This window comes from Platalea leucorodia, assembly GCF_965183815.1.
Source record: "Platalea leucorodia genome assembly, chromosome: 3".
NCBI classification, from domain to species: domain Eukaryota; kingdom Metazoa; phylum Chordata; class Aves; order Pelecaniformes; family Threskiornithidae; genus Platalea; species Platalea leucorodia.
Genome location: NC_138825.1, coordinates 19,616,437 through 19,638,247, shown reverse-complemented (window position 1 = coordinate 19,638,247; position 21,811 = coordinate 19,616,437). Strand labels below are relative to the sequence as shown.

Genomic DNA, 21,811 nt, shown 5'->3' with positions numbered 1-21,811 from the left:
TGTCACAACAAGAAGCGTTCAGCTTGTGATGAACAGACAGAGACAAAAGAGAGGAGCGAAGGCAGGGAAGAAATGAAGATGGCAGATCACCAAATTTGTTTATTTAAGAGGACTTAAAGAAATCACTGAAAGGTGACTGAAAAATGACACCATTTCATTGCTTGCTGTCATGTGAATTCAGCACCAGCCTAAGCCTTGCCGTAAGGGACAACTGAGTTAATATTTGGGGTAATATAACCTTACTGACCATTACCCTCAGGTTACACATCCTCAGCATGCCTTCAGCAAGCAGCACTTCCCTGCCATCACAGGCCAGCAATCCAACATCGATGGATAAAGATTTTTACTCAGAGTCAGTGCACTCCCAGAGTCACAAGCTGTAAGACCTCAGAACTGTAGCGTAAACTCTGGGTGAATCATCTGAAGTCTCTGAGCATCCACACGCAAGAGTGAGTTGTCATTCTCAGCTTGTTTTGTAAAAGGCCTTGAAGTCTTTGGGTTAGAACCTTATATAAAAATGCTGGGTAATATCATTCTCACTTGTCAAATATAAACATGTGCAGTATGTGGCATACAGCGTGGAAAACTGTGATGATTTGCTAGTCATTCCAAAACTGATCACAGCTGTTACTAAGCTTGATACTAGGAAAGGACATCACTTCCACTTACTGCTACAGTGTAAAGCCTAAGCTGTGAGTGGTTAGGGCATGCATTTCACCTGAGCTGCCAGTTCTTGGACCTCAAACCAGGATGGTATTTTGTACCGCCTACAAAAAGAAAAAGAAAATGAATGGTTTAGTGTTCTTATAACAAGTATTTCAGTCTGGTCCTCTAACTGATGCAGATGGGAAAATTTACAGCAAATAGCAAAGTCACACAAAACTCTAAAGAACACCTGCAGAGGTATTCTTTAGGGAAAAGGTGCTTACAAGTAAGTTCAGGAGACTAGCGATCTAAGCACATGTGCACAATGTCAAGTAAAACCAAAACCCACCAGTTACTATGATTTCATTTCTATTCTATATAAATCCTCTCTATATATGTGTACATACTCTGTATATATACAGAAATATATAAATAAACAAATATTTCTACTCAGACTAAGCCTGTAGGGAATGAGTAGCTCCAATGAAGTCAGCTGATGACAGGAGAAAAAACAGTGTAAAAGAGAGAAGAATCAGGTCCAGAGTCTTTTAAACACTGATTATTTGGCAGCTACTCAGTGCTGGAAAAAGTCACTGAACTAAGCCATTTCTAAGGCAATACCATAAACAATTTTACAGTGTTAAAAGATGGACAAAAACATGTGCCTCTGCTCAGTTTTGTACAACTATCCATTTAAGACAAGAAAAACCAGATGTATGTATGCATCCTGAAAAGAGATACCAAAGCACAATAAATGAAAGGCAAAAATGTAGTTTTCCATTCTTCTGTCCAAACTGATGCACTCGTTGGCAGCTGGGCTCTCCTTTCTTTTCTGGCAAACTGAAGCATCTGTGCAAAAAGTGACTCCTAAATTAAGGCTGCTTGGCACTTTCCAATACACAGCTCTGTTTTCAGCTGGTTATAATTTTACTTACTAAGAATTAAACAGTTGGGTTAAAGTTTTCCATGCTGGAGGTCTGCTTCAGGATAGGTTATTATGTTCTAAAATAGTTCATCTAGAAATGGTTAGGCGCTTCTGAAAACAAGGCTCAGGGGATGTATATAATTTTGCCCGTTTAAAACAAAGTGTCCAATTACTTTGTTAAAAAAATTTTGTGACACAATACCTTGGAGCTGGGCCTCGAAATTTGATAGGGTTGTCACACCAGTGCATGCCTTTTGCCCATTGCCTGCGTGTCTGCAGAGGGATGCGTTAATGTTCCAGCTCAGTTCCTTGTCCACGCTGGGCACCAGCCCCGTGCAGAAGAGATGAGCAGAGCCTTCTCCATACTTGTCTCTCCTGAGCATCTGGGCCACCAGAGCAGGAACTGGGAACAGTAAGATCACTTCCCTTGTGTCTCTGTTCTTCCTGCCTCCCTGGCAGCACAGAAGGGACAGGGATAAAAACCTGGTTTCAGAGGTAGTGCCAGTGCAAGCAAGCCTTGGCTGCTCTTTGCATCACCCCAGCAGTCTCCTAGCAAGGCTGCGTGTGCTGTTTGCGTGACAGCCCAGTGAATCAGACCAGCAACAGCCTTTCTGTCTCCCTGCACCGGTTCACCATACGGCCACACCACCAGCATTTTTGTCACCGCGCAGGGGCGAGGAGGAGCCTGCGGCGAGGAGCTGAGCCTGGCACCAGAGAACCGCAGCCTCTGATGCCGTGCTGGGAGGAACAAGGGCACCTGCTGCACGCTCAGCAGGGATGCAAGGAGCGGGGCGGGAAGGAGAGAGAGGAACGCATGGCAGTGTGGGGAGATGACAAGAGGCAAAAGCACAGACTGCAGAAGGAGGAACAAAGCACAACAGGGCTGCAGAGAATAGGGAGAGAAGGAGTAGAAAAGGAGACAGGTAAAGGAGCCAGGAGCATCACCTTCCCCAAGGCACCTGGAGCCGATATCTAAGCCTCAACACTTCCAGCAAGTAACTGCAAAACCTCTGGCAGAGTGTCCTTCTCTGCCTTTGCCTTCCCCTCCATCCCTGTAGCAGGCTTCCACCAGCTTCCCCTTCAGCCTTTAGACATAAAAATACCAATGCTGCTGAAGTGAGTTTTATGGGGGAAATAGCTTTCGTGTTTATTTTTGGTTTCATACAAACACTGGAATTTTTTGTCCTAAATCTGCACTGGACTGAGTGTTAAAACTGCTGTTTTTCTGTGCCTCAGGTTTGTTTTGACAGGCAGCCAAAGTTTCCAGGAGCCCTGAGCTTACCTGCGGCTTGATAGAGCAAATGAAGCGGGGTGAGATAGACAGTAAGCTACCTCCAACTGCTCCTCCCTTTCCCAGAAATGTGGCACATGAATCATGGGGCATTTCTCTCCTTGACAGGGAATATGCATGGAGCAGGAACCTTCCCAACTCGGGAGGCTGGAAGCAAGAGAGTCAGTCAAGCAGTTTGGGTAGGAAATACAGAGTAATTGGCATCTTCTCATCTCTTCCTCCAAAGCCCTGTATGGGGTAGGAAATTCACCAACTCCAGGCATCAGGAGGGGGAAAAAAAACAGAAACAAAACCAAAAACAAAACCCCACCTCCCCAACCTAACCAGAGCCAGCATACAAACTGGAAAAAAGTTCCCTATCCCATGCTGAGACCTTACATCAAATGAAAACCTCTAAAGCTTAGGGCTGACATCTGCTCAGCCACCTTTGATGAAAAGCTTCCTCCAGCTGCTGGTTAAGTATCAGTCAGCCTTGGAGCTTAAGTAGCAATGGTTACTGCATCAAATGGGGTTTCCAGTTCAGATCCCAGTCATGAAGAAGCAAGCAATTACAAATGCTTAATCCGAGTTTCTTTTACTTTTGCGAGTTAAATGCACATTGGGAAGTTCATATCCAAATTACCTTTAGAAAAAAAAATTATTAAAAAGTCAAACAGTCCGAAGTTCGCAATGGTGGGATGGAGGTTGTAACTACAAGTTCAATGCATACCTATAAGAGGCTGATGTTGCTGCCGTCCTTACTCTTGTGATCACATACCACTTTCACCTCCAGGCTGCACGTATGCAGGGACAGGATAACCATGTGCTACCCAATCCATCGGAAATCTGGCATTTTTCAAGTGTTCTACTTTTGTGACCTAAATCGTATCTCTCTAATGTACTTTCAGCTACAATAAGAAATCACGCTGAGAAACTTCATCCCAAGAATGGAGGCTTATTGAGTACATCACTAAGCTAATCCCTCCTCAGCAGGGAGAGTTGGAATAGACAATCCATCGATCCCTTCTGAGCCGAAATGACTAATCCATCATGCTGGTATAGCGATACTAGGAGTGACCCTCTAATATTGCCAAAAGCAGGCACTTCCCCAAATCCTTACACTGTGCTAATTCTGTAGGGAAGGTGCAGCAATCACTACAGATTCATGCAGTTATGGCTTTTTTTTGCATTTCACCATGTACATCTGTGGGTGCTGACTGAGCTAAGGCAGGTTTTACTTTCCCCCTACTCCCTAAAGCAAAAAGATTGCCCTAAGGAAGCCTAAGCAACTTGCTCTAGTTGAGGGCATGGGCAGCTGCACTGTCTGGACTAAAGCATATCTGCACATGGATTTCCACACCAGACTAAACCTAATAAAAATGGGTAGGATGGGGAGAAAGATCTGCAGGCCAAATACCACCAGCAGCATAGACACAGAGGCTGTTTCTGCCCCCTGTCCGTGGGATGCACCTGAGTTCTCACCACCTCCCTCAGAGCATCCCACCTTCTTGACAGTGCACTGGAGCAAATGACCACCCCTGAAAAGTAATAAACATACTCTTCTTCCTTCTGTACTCACCATGTAGTTGTGCTTAGAATAATAGTCTTCAAACACATGCAAGGACAGGAGATTGTGATACTCAGTTGGTCTACAAGGACAGATGAAAGTCACCAGGTGGTTTTTTGGCTAAGCACCCTTGTATGAGCTAGCCATTCTGCCTTGCATTCCCTGGCAGGAAAGGGGTCTCCCTCTTTCACCAACTGCATCTATTGCGATGTCTGCCATTAGTCTGCAAATAACTGTGGCATGCAGTCTGTTGTAATTCAGTAAACTTACCGTTTCAAACACTTGTAAACGTTTACAACAGTCAAATCAAATGCTTCCATAAGGACAAAGCCAAATCCCAAATCTAAACATCCCTGAGTCCTAGAGGGAAACAGCACTGGCTCTTGATGTCAGGCAAGCAGACATCTCTCTCATGGGCAGAGTCAAAAGGTAAGGTCTGAACACCCTTCTCTCCACCTACTGCTGTCAGACACTTAGGAAATGCAAATGAATGCCATAGCTTTTTGTTCCTTCTCCTATTTTTACTTCTGTAAGAAATGCAAGTTTCTGCTAGTGTTAAATGCTTCAGATAATGAGAGCAAAAACAGAGCCTACTTTGAAGGATGAATACTTTCCAGCTGCCTTCACCCAAACACAAAGAGGCCAGAAACTTAGCTCTGGTTCGGCACTTGCCGTTATCAGTGTCCTACAGCAAGGACATTCAATGAGGTTTCTCAAAAGAAACAGAAGTGCTTAAATTCAGTCTCTTCCTCAGTTTATCAGGGTCCCTTAGATCCTCTGCGGTGCCCAACTGATTTCCACCGTCCCTGAACACACACAAGTCATCAAGAAAAGGTGCAAGCTTACCTCTAGAATTTCTTCCACCTCTGCTGCCGCTGAGTGAAATTGTCTGGTTTAGTAAGGTTTGAATCCCCCCTCACACACACACACACACAAATGTTTTCTTTACTCTTTTATCTGTGTTTCTCTTCCATAACCTGCCTCCCATTGCAGAGACATTATGGCCATTTCTTAGACAAGAAATGCCAGGGTTTATTTTTGCAGTAACAAGTCAAACAGGAACGCAGCCACCCCTTCAAACTGAGCAGAAGACGGAGCAGCCTGTACTAAACTGTAGGTATTTCAGGCCCCTGAGAGAGAAATGCCACGTTTAAGAGGCACAGACTGCTGTCTCACAGTCACCTCCTTTTGAAAAGGAGAAGCTGCAATGCAAACTTAAGCAGATCACACCGACAATAACATCAGATGGAAAGAGATGTAGCGTAGCAATGGAAGTGTCCTGTGAACAGGGTGTACGAGGTCTTCCTTCACATCACCTCTACCCAGAGCAGGATGTCCAGTCAAGTATCATTCCCAAATAACCTCTGCCTAGATTGAGGATGAGCGAGATGATAATGTCACTAATACCCTGCTGGAAAGACCCTTACCTAGTGAAAGGCTGGCATTAGACTGCCAGCAGTTTTACCAGCATCATAGAAATCCATTTGAATAAGAACAATCCTATCAGTAAACAAACAAAAGGGTGGAAGGCAAATGTGAGATTTCTCCCCTTGTAATTTCCTACACGTACCAGAAATCCTTACACCAGAGAGAGGTGGTGCGGGAAGTAACAATGAGACCACGCTGTCAAAATCAGGCTTGTCAGAAGCCGTTGAATGTCTTTGCCACGTAATAGTTGATGAGACAGACAGGAGCTCATTTTCTTTGGCCATAATATTTCAGATTTCCTGAAAGAAGAAAAAGGCTTACAGAGTGACATCGTCAATCAGGTCATCGCTCAAAGTGATCTTTTTAAGCTATTGAGCACTTTTAACTCCAGCTTGTGAAGAAAAGGGTCTCAAAATTGCTTAGTTCTTTAAAGTCCTGCAAAAACAGGGCCCAGATTGGAGAGCGATCCTAATCAGTGCCCCAGTCGAACAAAGTCTGAAGCAGTCATCCCTGTCAGGCCTCAGGGAGTCCGCAAAGCCTTCAAGCCACAGGAAACCAAGCTTCACTGGATTTTTTTTTTTTTTAATAGTTTTGTTAAAGAATTGAAGGCAGGCCCAAGAAGGAAACACAACACGCTCTTTCTGGCTTTTGCAGAACGGTACTGGAACATCACAGCTTAGGTTTCTCTTCTAAGATAGGGTTGATTAAGCAGCTAGCCTTTTCCCACGTCAGTGCTACAGCCTGCCCAGTCACCTCTTCCTTACACGTGGCAATCGTGTCCTGAACTGCGGCTTCACCAGTTCCTTACCTGTTAATTCACTGACGATCTGCTGACTATTTCCTACAGCTCTGGCAGAAATCTGTAGAGACAAGTTTGCCCTGTAAGAATAAGCCAGTGTCAGCTGACTGTAGCCATCCCCAGAGCCCAGTGTAATGCTACCTGTTCTAACAGAGCCACAAGATACGTATGCCATTTCAAAAGTTCTTTTGAACATCCGTAGAAAGCATAATTAAAATGCTTCTTCAATCCACAAACACACCATCCAATATTTTCATCTTCCCAAAACTGTGTTTTGCTGAAATGGTAGTCAGGAGCTTTAATGAAGTACTTCACTTTCGGGTACACCTACGCTGCAACGACAGGATGAAATCATAGTGCAGGTAACAAACTCTGATACAGCTAATGTTGGGCAAAAGTCACAGCACCACTGCTAGCCCAAGCTGCAGCCCAAGAGCACAAATTCTGGGGTCTCCATAAACCACAGCGGAGTCCGTTGTGCACTGTGATCTCCTTGCTGCCTTCCTTGCCTAGGGCAGCGTAGGCACGCCACCACACGTCAGGCACAAGTTCGCTGTGGTGGCACGTTTTGCTGTGCCAGCCGTGCCTTGGTTGGGAATCCAAGGCTACTGCGCTACTACAAAATAACATTTAACACCAAATAGCAACGTCTCCTCTGTCGCTAGCAGTAGCGTAACCAATCGTCTTGTTCCCTACAGATAAGTTATCTGTATTCACACACAAAGCGTCTCAAGGAGGAGCAGTCAAAATTTATGAGGCTAAACTCTCCCACAGAGCCACCAAGGTGATACGGGAGGGAACAGCCTGTAGGTTAAAAAAGCAATCCGAAGTCTACTGTTTTAAAGCTGCAGTGGGCTTGCTTAAGCCTCATAGGCTTTTAATGAATTCACTGCAACGGTGGTTTTCAAATCATAGACTTTGGGGAAAGTAATCTTTAACATCTCACAGTCTAACATTCTGCCAAAATGAAGAGGTCTTAAGCCCCTCAGGCTCCATTGCACCAACAGAATGATCCTTTCACCTCAGTTCTTCAGCTGCAGCTCTCAAGTTGACCAGCTGCTAGCAGAAGGCTTCTCCCTAATATTTGCAGGCAAAGAAAAAAGGTCACAGAATTCCAGATATACCAATTCCCAATTCCTCAATTCCCAAGCCATTTCAGAAGCTAAAACTTCACATTTCTTGCAGAAGCTGGAGTTTTGCTTAGCTTGCTGTCTCTCCAAAGACAGGGAAAGACGTTTGGCACCCAGAATTCCATTAAATGAGCAATTTCCTGTTTTTATTTTCTCTTTAACAGGAGTAAATGGAAGGCTTTCAAGTACCCAAGTGGTATGCATGGAGCTTTACTTAGCACCTTCCAAAATCTACAGTACACTCTTTTGCCACCTATTCAGAGAGATGCTCATCAACAGCTTGTCCCTGTGCTGTGGAAATGCGATGGTTTACTCCATGTAGGGAATGGAAGACAGGGTATGTCATTCAGGTGACAGACTCCACGAAAATTACTCAAAAAGAACGGCAAACATCAGTTCAGGACAAAACATACTTTATTGTACTGTAATGTCAGAAGTACAAGAATAGTACTGCAGAGAACCATGCTAATGGGGCTTTTAGGGTCTGTGAAGGACAGAAGTACAAGATAATGGGGTACTACTGTACTCAGTGCAAAAACTGATTCATTTGAGGCACAAGTACACTATTGTTTAAGCAGCTTGATTCAAGCACAGCTCTGGTATGTAATCTACTCTGTTTTCTTTCTATGTGACAATTCTATCATAAAGCTACTTTGACATGAAATAGGCAGTAGATTCAAGTCAGGGGTGTCCAAATTGCCACTTGGCAACCAAAAAAATTAAGAAGAATACTCTGCATAGTCACCCTCCACATTTTAGTTTCAGATATGGAGCTGTGGCTAGTGAAGAAAAGTTATTCTGAAAGGTCAGCGCCCAGATCTGTTTGGTTGGGTGGTTTTTTTTTTTTTTCCCCTCTTGTACGTCTGTGGGTAACTTATTTCACGTTGACCACAATTTATCCAATAAGAAAAGAAATAAACTTGTATCTTTGATAAGGAATTATACATATCTAACATTCAAATTAATTTCAGCCCTTGAGATCTTAACTTATGGCTTAAGACACAATGAAAGTGTTTGGGCACCCTTGAGTTAAGTTAATGAAGAGCATTTTTGCTAAAAAGGCAAGCAAGATCATTTTTTTAAACAGAGCTGACCTCTACAAGAAGAAAGCAGGAATCCAAGTCACTAGTTACTACTAGGCTGACATGTACTGCTGCCCAGAAAGATAAAAACATAACATCACAATGAAAAGGTTCAACAAAGTTGAAAGATAAAGGTTTTGACACCAGAAGCAGCATTTGAAAACAAGCTGTTTAAGTTAATCTTTTCAAGAGATGCAGATTGCATAACTAGGCATGAACAAACATGCTGGCAATCTTCTCCTTTTACGCAGCAGCTGTGTTTAACATAGGACATTCTGGGTTTAAAGAAAGCTACTTGAAGAAGAATTAAGATTTGCAATTGCCTGTCTATTTAATGAGATTAGTAGAGAAACGAAAAAAAAAACTACTACTGAAACAGTAGTTTCTCAATGGATCCCTATCATTACAAACACAGCTTCTGATTCGTAAGCAACGCAAGACTAAACAGACAACTATTATTTTATATTATTACTATGCTTATAAGTTACATCAGTTAAAATTAAAAAAAGCCAAGCAGTTTTGCCCTATTTCAAGAATAGTTTCCAATCAACACCAGTTTACATGGTGAATGGGACTTCACAAATAAACAAGGAATGGTGACATCTTTGGGTCAAGAACGACAAGAAATAATGGGCTCTGTGCTACCAATCAACCTCAACAAGAATATGGCACAAGGGCCAGCCCAAGCTGTACCAACACTGAACCTTTAGCACTCGGCACAAATTCGGATCTCTTTACTTTAGCTAGCAAATCAAGTGAAAAGACCGGGTAAAAAAAAAAACAAAACTAAAAACTAAAGCCAAAAATTGGAATATACTTTTTAAAAAAACATCTGTAGTTTTAAAATAACTTTATGCTGACATCAGTTTGTGCAAACTAAAAAAAACTCATTGATTTCTCTCTAACAAAAGACAAATCCCCCAAATATTTTCCTTTTAGCCCGTTGTATCTGTAGATACAATTTCAAATCTAACAGATGTAAATGCAAGAGAGAAAAAGTTACAGCATCTGCACAACATTCTTTCTACAAACAGCTGCTGGAGGGAAAGTAAAATATAAAAGGAATAAAGAAAGGAAGGTTCCATCTGAAATACTCTCACAATCTTTCCCACTCTGTAGTCCATGAATCCGACTCTGATGCTAAGGTGACAGTGTATGTAAGCAGATTTTTTTGTTGATTTTATTATTTTTGAGTTTCAATTGAAGAGAACCTGCGAAGAGACGCAAGTCTCTTCAGGAATTGTCGGATGGAACATGCTCCTCAAATCCTTCACTCTCTCGGACCAATGCTCTTTCCAGGATAACACGGCCTTCCTTGTAGCGCTGGCTGTCTTCAGTGGCAAATTCATAGATCCAACCCAGTTTGCTGTTGCAGTTCTTGCAGCTCACGTCTCGAACCATGTGGCGGCCAGTGAGCATGACCCGATCCTGAACTTCACTGTATTGCAGATTTACCACCTGATACAAATATACAGGGGATAGGGAATAGAAAGGATTAGTCTGCCTAGAGCAAAGCTTGGTAACAATGTGCGTGACTATCAACATTTTAAAAGTAAAGAGCCTGCGGCACTGCACATGAACTAAAAACTGCAGTGTAATAAGTCAACAGCCCTTGAAAATCTCCTGCTTGAGAAGTAACACTTTAAAGATGTGCTTCACGGGGATGTATAACCCTCACTGTCTAACTGAGAGACATCAAATGCTATCACAAGTGTACAAGAGTGCAGAGTACCATGTTGAACTTTGAGTGAGAAATTCCTGGTGAACAGCTTGTGAACTAATTGATGTTAATCCACTTGTAATATATGTAACCCATTTCTAGCAACTGATGTGATCACTTAATCCCAGAAATCAGAACCAAAATATTAAAAGACTTACTTCTTTAAAAATCTTGGGGTGCTTTGGAAATAATCATCTAAGAAAAAGGAAGCCTCGGTGGCTGAGAACGTAGGCATTATACATTCGCCTTTTTTTGTGTGCTATCTTGGCAGTTTAAAATATATTTTTAACTTGCTTGGGCAGCAACACCACAGAACCAGGATGCATAATTCGTTGCGAAGTTGATGTCAGAACTACATCCAAACTGCTAATACGCGGTAGGGTTCTAAAAGATGGGGCTGCACTGCTTTCTCAACTTTCCACCTGACTGTGCTTGCTCTCTCTGCTTCAGATGTAAGGCTTCTGACTGCAGAAATGTAAAAATCAAACTTCTGTGATTAAACTCCACTGTGTAATGCAAGAAAAATTTGAACCCCAGGATCCAGTGTTTATTGGATGAGAGAGAAATCAGATGCACAGCTCTCTTATAGTTCTGCAGCCTAACACTTACATATAAATATTACTGACAGGATTCAGCATACCAGAAATCCCAAGGCCAAGCACAGTTAAGTGAAGACATTACTGATGCCTCTATCAACTCTGCCAATGACCAAATGCCTTTCAAGAAAAAACCCAAACCAAAGCACACCAATGATTACATGACCAGGAACTCTGTGAGAAAGCAAAGGACGATTGCTGTTTTTTCAATGACTCTAATGGACAAGTCTATATGGAAGGGTTAATAAATAATGCTACAATTCACTCAGAGTTATGACTTCCATATTGCAATCTGTTGAATTAAATCAAATTTGATCAATAAAAAAATATTAAACTAAACGAGAGTAATATTGCCTGTAAAAGAGACTGTGGTTACCTAAAGTTGCCGAACTATTGTTAGCTTAACTGCGTTTTAGAAATTAAACAGAATACTATCTAGACCTTTTTTTTGTTTTTTAACTGAGTAAAAGTGCAAAGGCCTTTGAAACTCTTTGACAGACAAAAGATACTCTCACAGTGAATTTGTGGTTCATATTACAGAGGTCTCCGAAGTTAAAACTCCATGCATTTTGGCATGACGCCTCTATATACACAATCCTCTTTATAGTCTTTTAGCATTGCAGATAAACTAATTTAGATACCTTGCCATCAATAGTGAATGCCTAATTTGACTTCAAAGACAGTTGAATAGAATGAAATTAAAAAAAAACAAAAAAAACCCCAAAAAACCCAGTAATTACACAAGACTTTAGCCAAAAAGACTTTTAGTTTTGTTGACAGATTCATATCCCATAAAGTCATTTTTCAAAAGCAAACAGTGGTTCCCCCTCAGCTTCTTACCAACCTTGTTAAAAAGAAAGGCTCTTCCTGTGGCCCCTGTAAAACGAGTGGAGATGAGCTCAGAACGATTGGTCAGAATCGTGTCGCAGTTTGCACAGGAGAACAGGCGAGTGCCACCAATATGATCCAGAAAAATTCTTCCCATTTTTAGAACTTACGTAAGTTTATACTCAAGACCTGAAAGCAAAAGGAAGATCGTATACATGTAAAAAAAGCATTGCAGCAAAAAAAATAAAACCCCAAACACCCCATTATATATGGCAGAATATTCTGCAAACCAATTCAGCTAATGATCGCAGACATTCTTTCTTTCATAGATGAATTACTGAATTTATAGACTGCATTCATCCTTTCTCGTCAAGACAAGTTCTTTCCCAAAGTGACCATCTCGCCAACAAGATGACACACCTCGATACAAACTAGTTACATTAAATGAGCAAAACATGAACTGAAACCTTTAAAATACAGTTCAGACATTTGCAGACCGCTACTGGATCCTACAGTTCTTAAATTAAAAAGCTTCCACTTCTTTCCTATTTTCTTTTCTGCTTTAATACAATACTGAAATTCCATTCCAGTATATTCCCAACAACTCACCCATCTTAGTCAGCACCGGGAAATGAAGCACTGAGAAGTACATTGAGTCACCAAGACAATTATAGTTTAATTTTCCCAAGTCATCCCCCCTTTTTTAAATATATATTTATTTTGTCACTTCCCCTCAGCTTTGCACAATTTATGACATGCAACCACACAACGCCACCATCCAGGATGCTTTAGTCTTCCAGTATAGCAGACTGGGCTACTGTATTTGACTTGACACTACTTGTTTCGTATGCATAGCAATATAAGAAAGGTTTGGATGCTACTTCACATAATAAACAATCCACCCAGGCTTTACACCAGACAGCTTTATATACAAATGTTTAAAGCTGTCTAATCTAAATACAAAATACTGTGTCATTTACCCAAGCTATTTCCAAAGCATCATCGCTAAAATACCTGAGCAACTCCAATTAGCAGAAAAAGAGAGCTTAGAAAGTTTATAGCAGCACATCTGCAGTACCTGATAAATAAACCTCTTCACTGCTTGGAAAAATTAAAGTATCTATCTCACCAAAGTTACACCAACTAACATAAATTACTCAAAGTTAACTAGCGAGTAGGCACAGAACATATCAGACAGCTGAAAACTTAAATCACGAAGGATGAGATACCATGACAAAGGAATTAAATGATGTTATTTCCATTTCAACTGCAGAAAAGTTTTATGACTAAACATCTATAGTTGAACAAGTTAAATATACCTCCATTTATGCTTCAGATGTGGAATCAGAAAAGAGTATTGTCTCTGCTTTTTTCATGCTGAGCAATGCAAAATAAATCTGACACACTGCAATATTAAAGTTGTGGGGGTTTTACTTTTCAGAGCAGGAGACAGTGTGCCCTTCATAGAGAAATTAATCAAATTTTGTGCTCCTCAAGTTGAATATTCTATGTCAAATGCCTTTAAGAAGCACAAATATCTAAATTAAACCCATTTCAAGTTTTAGGGGACCAGTTTCTTAAAGCTTACTCTGACATGCACAATGCAGATGGACTAAAACAGGCACCTGCAGACACAAAACTTAAAATAACATTTTTACACGTAAAAATCATAAGTCACTGACATCATGATTTTTTTTCCAAGTGCTTTATTTCACCACTTTGTTTTCTTACAATGTGTGGTAATAAAGAGCATTCCTAGTATTGAACAGAGTGATTTTAGCTCAAGTTCCTTACATTCAGATTTTTGAAATCACTGTTCGTCTTCTGTATCCCATCTGAAGGATACATAAAAATTCAAAGACTCTTTCCCTTAGAGGTGATATAATACTCATTTCTCTTCTTAAAAGGATAAATAAAACAGGTCTTGAGTTTCACAAAAATATTTCAAAGACTTAGCTGAGTGTAGGGGTGTGACTCCTTGTGACTCCACTCAAAATACAGGAAGCATTTTCCTTCAATTTCTCTAAGCATTATACCTTTCTAATATGCCTTTATCTTTCCTAGCAAGCGAGGGCAAAAGAAAAAACTAAAATGTGAATAGTGACAGCATGAAGGAAAATCAACAGACTATAAGTGTGAATAAACAGGTATCAGTCAAAGTCTCCAACCAGAAGAAACCACAAATACAAGCAATAAAAGCAATTGTGACAGATATGCCCATAAGGCACTCAGCATAGCTCCATGTGTCATTCTTACTAATTTTGGATAATGTTATTTTTGTGTTGATTGTATTGTGGATTAAAAACAATTAACCTATCATAAGTTCCAAAGGGGTATTTCTTTCAGGGTAAACATAATGCTTACCCTGTCAGTATTTTTAGAAGCTAACATAGAACAAATCCAAAACCATCTCTCTCTTTTACCAAGAGCAACACAAACACTAGGCTTGGTAAGTGACAAGAACAGATCCATTACACAGACTAACCTTGCAAAGCATGTTTTTCAAAATGACATGCATATGAACACATAAAATGCAAACACATCACCTATCTAAAACCATAATTCATGTTACTGCCCCCAGAAAAGCAATAACCCAGAGTCATTAAAAACAAAATTTAAATACTTCAGAAGAGAGCGCAAGTGTAATTCTTACAAGCAAGTTAGAAGTCAAAGCAACATACAAATGTATTACTTCTGGATACGGCATTATGCATGGATTGAAGTGTTGAGTCCTGAAGATACTGAACATTAAAATAAACGCATGAAGAAATATGTTCAAAGACTTAAGGCTGAAAAACCTGCCTAGTTATACAAGGCCTAAAATCTTCAATTACTTATATCACCCCAAAAAGCTGAAAGTAACCTCACCAGGTCTCTAAATGAGAAAGAAACTCCCAGTGAGACCTGGGTTCCAACAGAAAGACAAAGTGAGATTCATTTGATGGTAGCACAAGGCTGTGAGAATTCAGACTAAAGTTACAGCAGAATCTAATACGCTAGCTGGTACTGGAACAATTTTCTTCAGAATATAGTGCATAAGAAAACATGTATTCTTGAAATAAATAAATACACATTTAAAAAAAATGAAATTCGACAATCTGCATTATAAGAGTCAAATCAGATTAGATTCTGTTTTTTTAAGAAACTGCTAAAATAATGTAATCCTACTAGAATGTCTAACGTTTAAAATAACCTCTACACTTAACTGCCCCCTGGTAGATTTCAGTCAAAGCAGGTAGCAGCCTACAACTATCATTAGCTCTTGGTTTTGATTGCTACAGGATTTCAATGAACCCATAAGGGTCAACCTGAAGTGTTATAAAACTAGTCACCGTACATTAGTCTTTGTGTTACTGCTCACAGTAGTAAAAAATTGAAAGAAGTTGCAAAATGACTGCTAGTAAGGCAGCCTTCAAATGCTGCAGTTGATCATGAGTTTTCTAAATAAGCTAACAAGGAACTCTTGCTTTTTCCTCTCACATAAAATAGAGAAGTTAATTTCAAGCTAAAAACATAGTATTCACTTCTAAGACCAATTCAGAAGGTACTTGCTGTGGATAAAGATTGTTCTCTCCTTATGCAGGGATCCTGAATCCTGTAGGGTATACTCATTGTACGCTGGAAAAAACGAAGCACAACAGACTAAGGGAAAGCAATTTTCCATTGCTCTCAGGCTCATATCCCTCATATACAGAAACGGTGTGTACAAAGTCACCCAAGATAACTGTGCAATTTTTTTCCTATAGTTTTTACTTCCCATGTAAAAGGTGTGGGCGTCTATTTATGTTCACACATACATAAATGGTCTGAAAAAAGCCACTTATAGGCAGCTTTTATAGGCAGTGGGAGGGCTCTCTTAAATGAAGAAAAGCCAAAGAATTGTGAAACATTAAAGCATTTCTAAAGCTTAAGATCCTCCAATTAGGGGGAGGAAAATGCACTAAGTGCATTTACCCATTCATCCACTCTCTATACTTGGAAATAGTGAAAATAACTTCCATTGGTTCAGAGTGCCAGTCAAGTTCCCTATTGCTGTTCACAACCCCACAAAATGACACTACCGTATCACACCAATTCCATCACGCTACTAGCGGAATTTTCAGAAGCAGTGGACAGGAATTTAGGTTATTCACAAAACCAAAGGCTGAGGAAAAAACAGATTTTTTTGGCCCATGATTTCATCTTGAACATCAGCTAAGCATTCTTTGTTGGATATGTGTCAGTGATGAAGTCCTAGCGATCCTGCCCTCATGCAAATTACCAAACACAAGTCGTAATATTAAATTAATGGTGCCAATGCAAAAAAGGCAAGACTCTTCTACTTTCACTAATGGGATACAAAGTATCTACCACTTGTCAAATCTACACAGTTCAAAGAGGTACTTTTATGAACTGAGAGCAGATGCCACTGCGTCATTTGTTGGCACCCTGACTACCGCTATCGACCTGCATTCTTGAGAGGACCTTGAGCAGAACAGCCAATGCTAGCTCGTATTACCTAGCTAGTAAGGCTTGCTCACAGTGCATTGTTTTGACAGTACAAAGCTTGATACAACTTCTTAGTCACACTGTGAAACATTTCCTGCCTGCATGCTTCTCCCAGTGAGTGCATGGACAGACGGGAAACACAAGCACTGTGGCTGTGTGCTGTAATACGTATTCCTAGAGCAGCGTGCTCCCAAATTTCCACCTGTCTTTCAGTGTTCATTTTGGCAACACTGAGCAACAGCTGTCAAAGAGCTGACATTCAACAGCTTAAACGTGACCACTATCTGCACAGAGCTGAAACCACCTGAAGCACTACTTGGTTGGTATTCGTGCTATCTAATCTGCCTACCTTCGCAAGCAATAAAGAACAAAAAAGTAACACAAAGAATTATTTATTAACATTTTTTAAACTAACAGTCAGTGTTTTCTTGTCCCAGAGTGCGTCTCTTGCAGACACAGGACCGTCAATGTTTGGGAGAGCCAGCAGGCACTTTCTATATACACACTGGACTGTGGATATTTCAGGAGCCTCAGTGTTGCTTCAGCACCATCTACTGCATCTCAGATCTACAACAGAAAACAGCTGCTAGTTAAAGGATAAAAAACTATGACAGCCTCTCTTTCACCATTTCACTGACAAAAAACATTTTCCTTTGTATGGTGAGCCAACGAGCACTCTCTCCCCCCTGAAAAAGGACTGTGCATTCCCCTAGGCAGAGTAAAACATTCTCAGGATGTACTTACTCTGGAACCAGGCTTAGACTTCATCTTCACATCTCAGGAACCAGGCTTAGGCTTCCTCTTCTCATCTTAGAGATGGACAAAAGAGGAAAAAGAACACTTAGCACAGCTACACAAGACTACACATCAAAGAATCACTGGGTAAGCAAAGAAAATAAAACTTGCTCTTTACCTTCCCAGGTTTCTGCTGCTCACAAGTGGTGGTGCATCTGAAAATACACACGTGGTCAGTCTCTTAGGAGGTCTGAGATTCAGCCATCTGCCACTGACTTCTGTGACTGTTGAAGTAAGCAGGGCCCTGCCTCTGGCCTCTGCCCACACGCAAAATTTGTTATCAGAAAGCACCACACGTAGCCAAACGTGAAGGAAGAAAGTGAGCTGGAACAGTATGCTACGCTCATTAGAACCATTCAGCTACTGTAGCAAACTGTACAAGGAAGTTAATACAGTCAAACGACTGAAGAGGCTTTGGCCAAGTAACAAAAGCTGTGCCCAGATGCAGTGCACAGCACCCGCCTAGAACAGGGTGCCTTGCAGGATGAAACTGCACTTGTGCAAGTTACGCTAGTCTTAATTTTCTACTGTAAGTTACAGTAGCATAATTTTCTATTGCAGACTGGCTTTATTTCCAGGTAAGATGAAAGCTTCGCATGAGGATACTGGTATTTAAATATGTTAACATAACATTGTATCGGTGTATGCAGCAATACAGGGTAGTTTGTTTCAAGTTTACAGAGAGCAGAGCCATACAGACGGGTGCTTGTTTCTAATACAGCCCCCATATCTCGGCATCTCCCACGCTGTAACTTACACCCTCACAATACTCTTGCTAGCTAACATATTGAAGTATTGGTTGACAAATGGTATCAGACTCACATTAATTTTCTTTCCCACTAATACACAGAGTCCAAAAGCAGCAACTATTCCTGGCTCCTTGTTTCTTTTTCCCTTCCTTTTTCCCCTTCCCTTCCTGTCTCCCCTTTCCCTTCCCCTTAATTCCTCAAGTGTTTTTAAGAAAGCTGTATTTCCTGGTTTTGTAATAAATTTATTCTTATACTAATTAATTCTTATACTAACTCAGCAGATAAGACAACTTTTGCCTATTAATCCATTCTGCAACTTTCAGAAAGCTAAACTAATTCAGATTTTTTTTGTTTGTTTCATTAATTTTAGTGCTGAAGTGATACAAGTCTTCCCCCGGAGACACCACTTTTTTCATGAGTCATGGGGCGGGGGGAGGGGGCGTCAAATAAATGAACTTTAAAGAAATGGTGAAAAGACAATGATAATCCAAACTTCCATACAAACTACATCCACTGGCAGAGAGGCTGCCAATATGCTTAGTGCCTCACACCAAGAAATTCTCATATCAACTAGGAAAACTCCTAAATGTAGGTAAAGGCTCCAAAATTAAAGACAGCCTTGCTACCAAAGGTCCACAGGGTGCGGGTGTTTCCTCTATACATTTAACAAGATATTTTTAAGTTAAATCTTGCTTAAGGGAATTACGTATTTCAGCAAGAGCTGAGCAACTCAAGATTTCAACATAGGTCAAATGATAGTAAACAAACATGAACCAATGACCTAGCTTGGACAACAGTACTTGAAGCTTGCAACGACTACCAGCAGAGGGAATGCCATATATATATATTTATATTTATTTGTGTGCATGTGTACAACTCTCAGTCTGTCAGATGACAAGTAACAAATCTCATATGTTTTTGTCATCTCTGCTGGGCTTTGAGGTGCAATTTCTTTTGCCCTCACACACTTGGCAGCCACATCTGAAACTCACTCGTCATTATTATTAAAATCTATATATGAACAGTTAGGTCTGCATTCTGTAAGTTAAGTACTTCCACAATTACAGAAGTGAAAGTAGCAGATGATGGAAGCCTCCAAATAATATTTCTAAAGACTAACATTAGAAAAAGAGAGTAACACTTAAAAATGGACAGTTTCGTTTGTCACAAACATTATTTGAATTCAGCTATCCGGAACGAGACCATACGTGACAGGATTATACAGAGCTGTTATACAGTTATATATACAGCTATATATATAGCTGAACCAGCTGCGCGAGGGAATCTTTACAGCCACGGAGCAAGTTCCCTCACTTTCTGCCGTCAGTCACAAACATTAATTATGCTAATAGTTAATCTATCATCATTAGCTGTTGACATCAAGAGTTGCTCTGCGACACCTACCACTTTGAGAAGAGCCATGCCCTGTGTTTCTCTTATGAGACTGGTGTACTTGCTTTGTTATTCCTTCAATCTAACCCTAACACCACGCTTATTGTTTAAAGAAGATAAATTATTTACTCAATTCTATCACTGTACTAGACCAAAGCACAGCCTTTACTGTTAGGTAAGCATGCTGGATTAATCTAATCTGTATCTGCTCGCACAGTACAGCTGAGGTGCGTACACCGAGTAAGAAGCGAAGAGACAGATGACGGTCTTTGCATTCCTTTTTGCTTTGACTAGAACCTTTTCCAGAGCGAAAAAGCGCTTGCCAAATATTTCGGTTCCCTGGGAATCTATACTTTCACAGGCAAAATCCAACCGAGGAGCTGACAGGCGGAGCCGGCTCGCTGCCGAAAAGAGCGGTGAGCGCCTCGGTAAGGAAAGAACCACCGCTCCATTTCTGACAACGGGCTTCCCGTGGAAGAGCCACCGACCAGGCGGGGACACGGGGTTTACCCGGGGCCGCTCCGGCGATGAGTAAAGCCTGCGAGGAGCGGCGAACAAGCAGCACCTTCTCCTCGGGGAGGGAGAAGGGAGGTGCGTCGGGCGGCGCTGCTACCCACCGCTGCCGCCGCCAGACCCGCGCTAACGGCAGGGCGGGGGGGGGGGGGGCTGACCCCCGCGGAGCCCCGCACGGCGGCGCCGGCCTGCGTGACCCGCTCCCCGCTGTCACGCTGAGGGGGAAAGCGGGGGCGGGGGGGGCGGCCATCCCCACCCCCCAGCCCACGCGTGCGCGGTGGGGCCGCGCGCGCCGCGGCCGTTGCCCCCCCCCGCCTCGCGCCGCCGCCGCTCCACACAAAGCCCCGCGCGGGGGCGGGCCCCAGCTGAGCGCCGTCACGGGGGCGCGCGCAGCCAACCGCCGCCGGCTCGGCCCCCGGCGCCGCCGCCGGGCGCTGCCGGCAGCGCAGGCAACTTGACAACAAACAGGAGGAAACAGCTGACGGGAGGCCCCGCCGCCGCCGCCGCCGTGAGGGGCGCCCGGGCCGACCACCGCTCCCCGGGCGGCCCCGCCACCCCCGCTCCCCGCCGGCCGTGCGCGGGTGGGGGACACGACGCGGCGGAGGGGCCCGGGCACGGTTCCTCGCTCCCCCGCCCAGGAACCGGCCCGAAAAGTTGCCGCCGCCCCGCCGGGGAGGGGAGCCGGCGGCGGTGCGGGGCCGGGGGAGGAAGTTGTGGCCGCGGCGGGGAGGGGGGTGCTCGGTGCCGGCCCTGGGCGGAGGGCCGGGCAGGAAGGCTGGGCGGCGCTGGGAGACGCTGACGGAGGAGGGGACGGTGTGGGGGAAGGCCGGTGCTTTGTCGCGGCACCGGGCCGCAGCGGGGCAGGCAGGGCCGGCGCTGCCCCCCTCCCCGCCGCCGGGCCGGAGCGGATCGTCCGGGGCCCCGCCGCGGCCCGAGAGACACACCGCCGCGGCCCGGAGCGGCGGCCGCCACCTCCCTCCCCAGCCGCCGGCAGCCCGCCCCGGCCTCCCCGAGCAGCGCGGGGCGCGGCGCGGCCCCCCGCCCGGTTACCTGGCGCAGGGGAGCGGCGGCGGCGGCTCCGTGCCCGGTGTCTTCCCCCCGCCCTCCACAGCCCCGACGCTCCGGCTCGGCCGCGCGGCTCCGCCCCCTCGCGGCCCCGCCCCCGCCGCACGTCAATCACCGCCGCCGAGGCTCCGCCCCCGCCGCCTCACGGCCCGCCCCGCCCCCGATCGCCTCCCGGCCGCGCCCGGCGGGACGGCGCCGGGTCCCGGCGGCCCTCAGCGCCCCGGCTGCGGGCGGCGGGGAGCGGGGGCCGGGCGGCAGCGCCCAGCCCTTGCCCGCCCGCCGAGTCCCCTCTCCCAGGCGCCCGTCAGCCGCCGCCCCGACCCCGCTGCCCTCCGCTCCCCCATCTGCCTCCCAGGCCCCCTCCCCTCGCAGCCCTGTCAGGAGCCCCGTCAGAGGCGCCCGCTTCTCGCTGCGGGAGCCGGCAGCCGGAGCCACGCCGGGCGTGCGGCGCAGGCCTCCCCGTGCCCCGGGAGCGCGCTGCCGTCGGCCTGGCTGGGAGGCAGGGGGGTCCCGTCTGCAGGTCTGCTGTCCTCCCCAGGCCCCTGCGTGCCCCGGGCCTGGGCCTGCCCTGGCAGTGAGCTTCGCCGTGCCACAGGCCCTGCGAGGGCTGGCGGCGGGGAAGGGCGCTGAGGTGACCCTTAGCCGCATCCTACCTCAGCGAAGCTGGGACTGATACTGCTCGCAGTGTTCAGGCAGCTTATGTTGAAATCTTTGTGTGACACCTTAAATATTGCCCACGTTGGAGATGAAAGGTCAGGGAAGAAAGAGCCAAAGTGTTTGTGGCCCTTCTTGGCCATTGGTTGCAAGTGTTACCAGTTC

At 44.1% G+C, this 21,811-nt stretch overlaps 1 protein-coding gene across 6 annotated transcripts; it reads right to left on the bottom strand.

Moving 5' to 3' along the window:
• Nucleotides 1-8,160: 8,160 nt before the first annotated feature.
• Nucleotides 8,161-21,075, bottom strand: YPEL5 (yippee like 5). 6 transcript variants are annotated; one of them, XM_082306553.1, is made up of 6 exons: nucleotides 20,978-21,075; nucleotides 17,392-17,428; nucleotides 17,223-17,287; nucleotides 16,894-17,045; nucleotides 12,007-12,179; nucleotides 8,161-10,304 (listed from the first exon to the last, which is right to left on the bottom strand). In XM_082306553.1, the coding sequence occupies exons 5-6, from the start codon at nucleotides 12,145-12,147 to the stop codon at nucleotides 10,080-10,082; spliced, it is 366 nt and encodes a 121-aa protein (XP_082162679.1). In that variant the 5' UTR covers nucleotides 12,148-12,179; nucleotides 16,894-17,045; nucleotides 17,223-17,287; nucleotides 17,392-17,428; nucleotides 20,978-21,075; the 3' UTR covers nucleotides 8,161-10,079. The 6 variants fall into 6 exon arrangements, with proteins under 6 accessions (XP_082162679.1, XP_082162677.1, XP_082162678.1 ...); XM_082306551.1 differs by having other exon boundaries at nucleotides 17,392-17,597; nucleotides 20,978-21,069; XM_082306552.1 differs by having other exon boundaries at nucleotides 17,392-17,530; nucleotides 20,978-21,069.
• Between the last annotated feature and the right edge of the window lie 736 nt (nucleotides 21,076-21,811).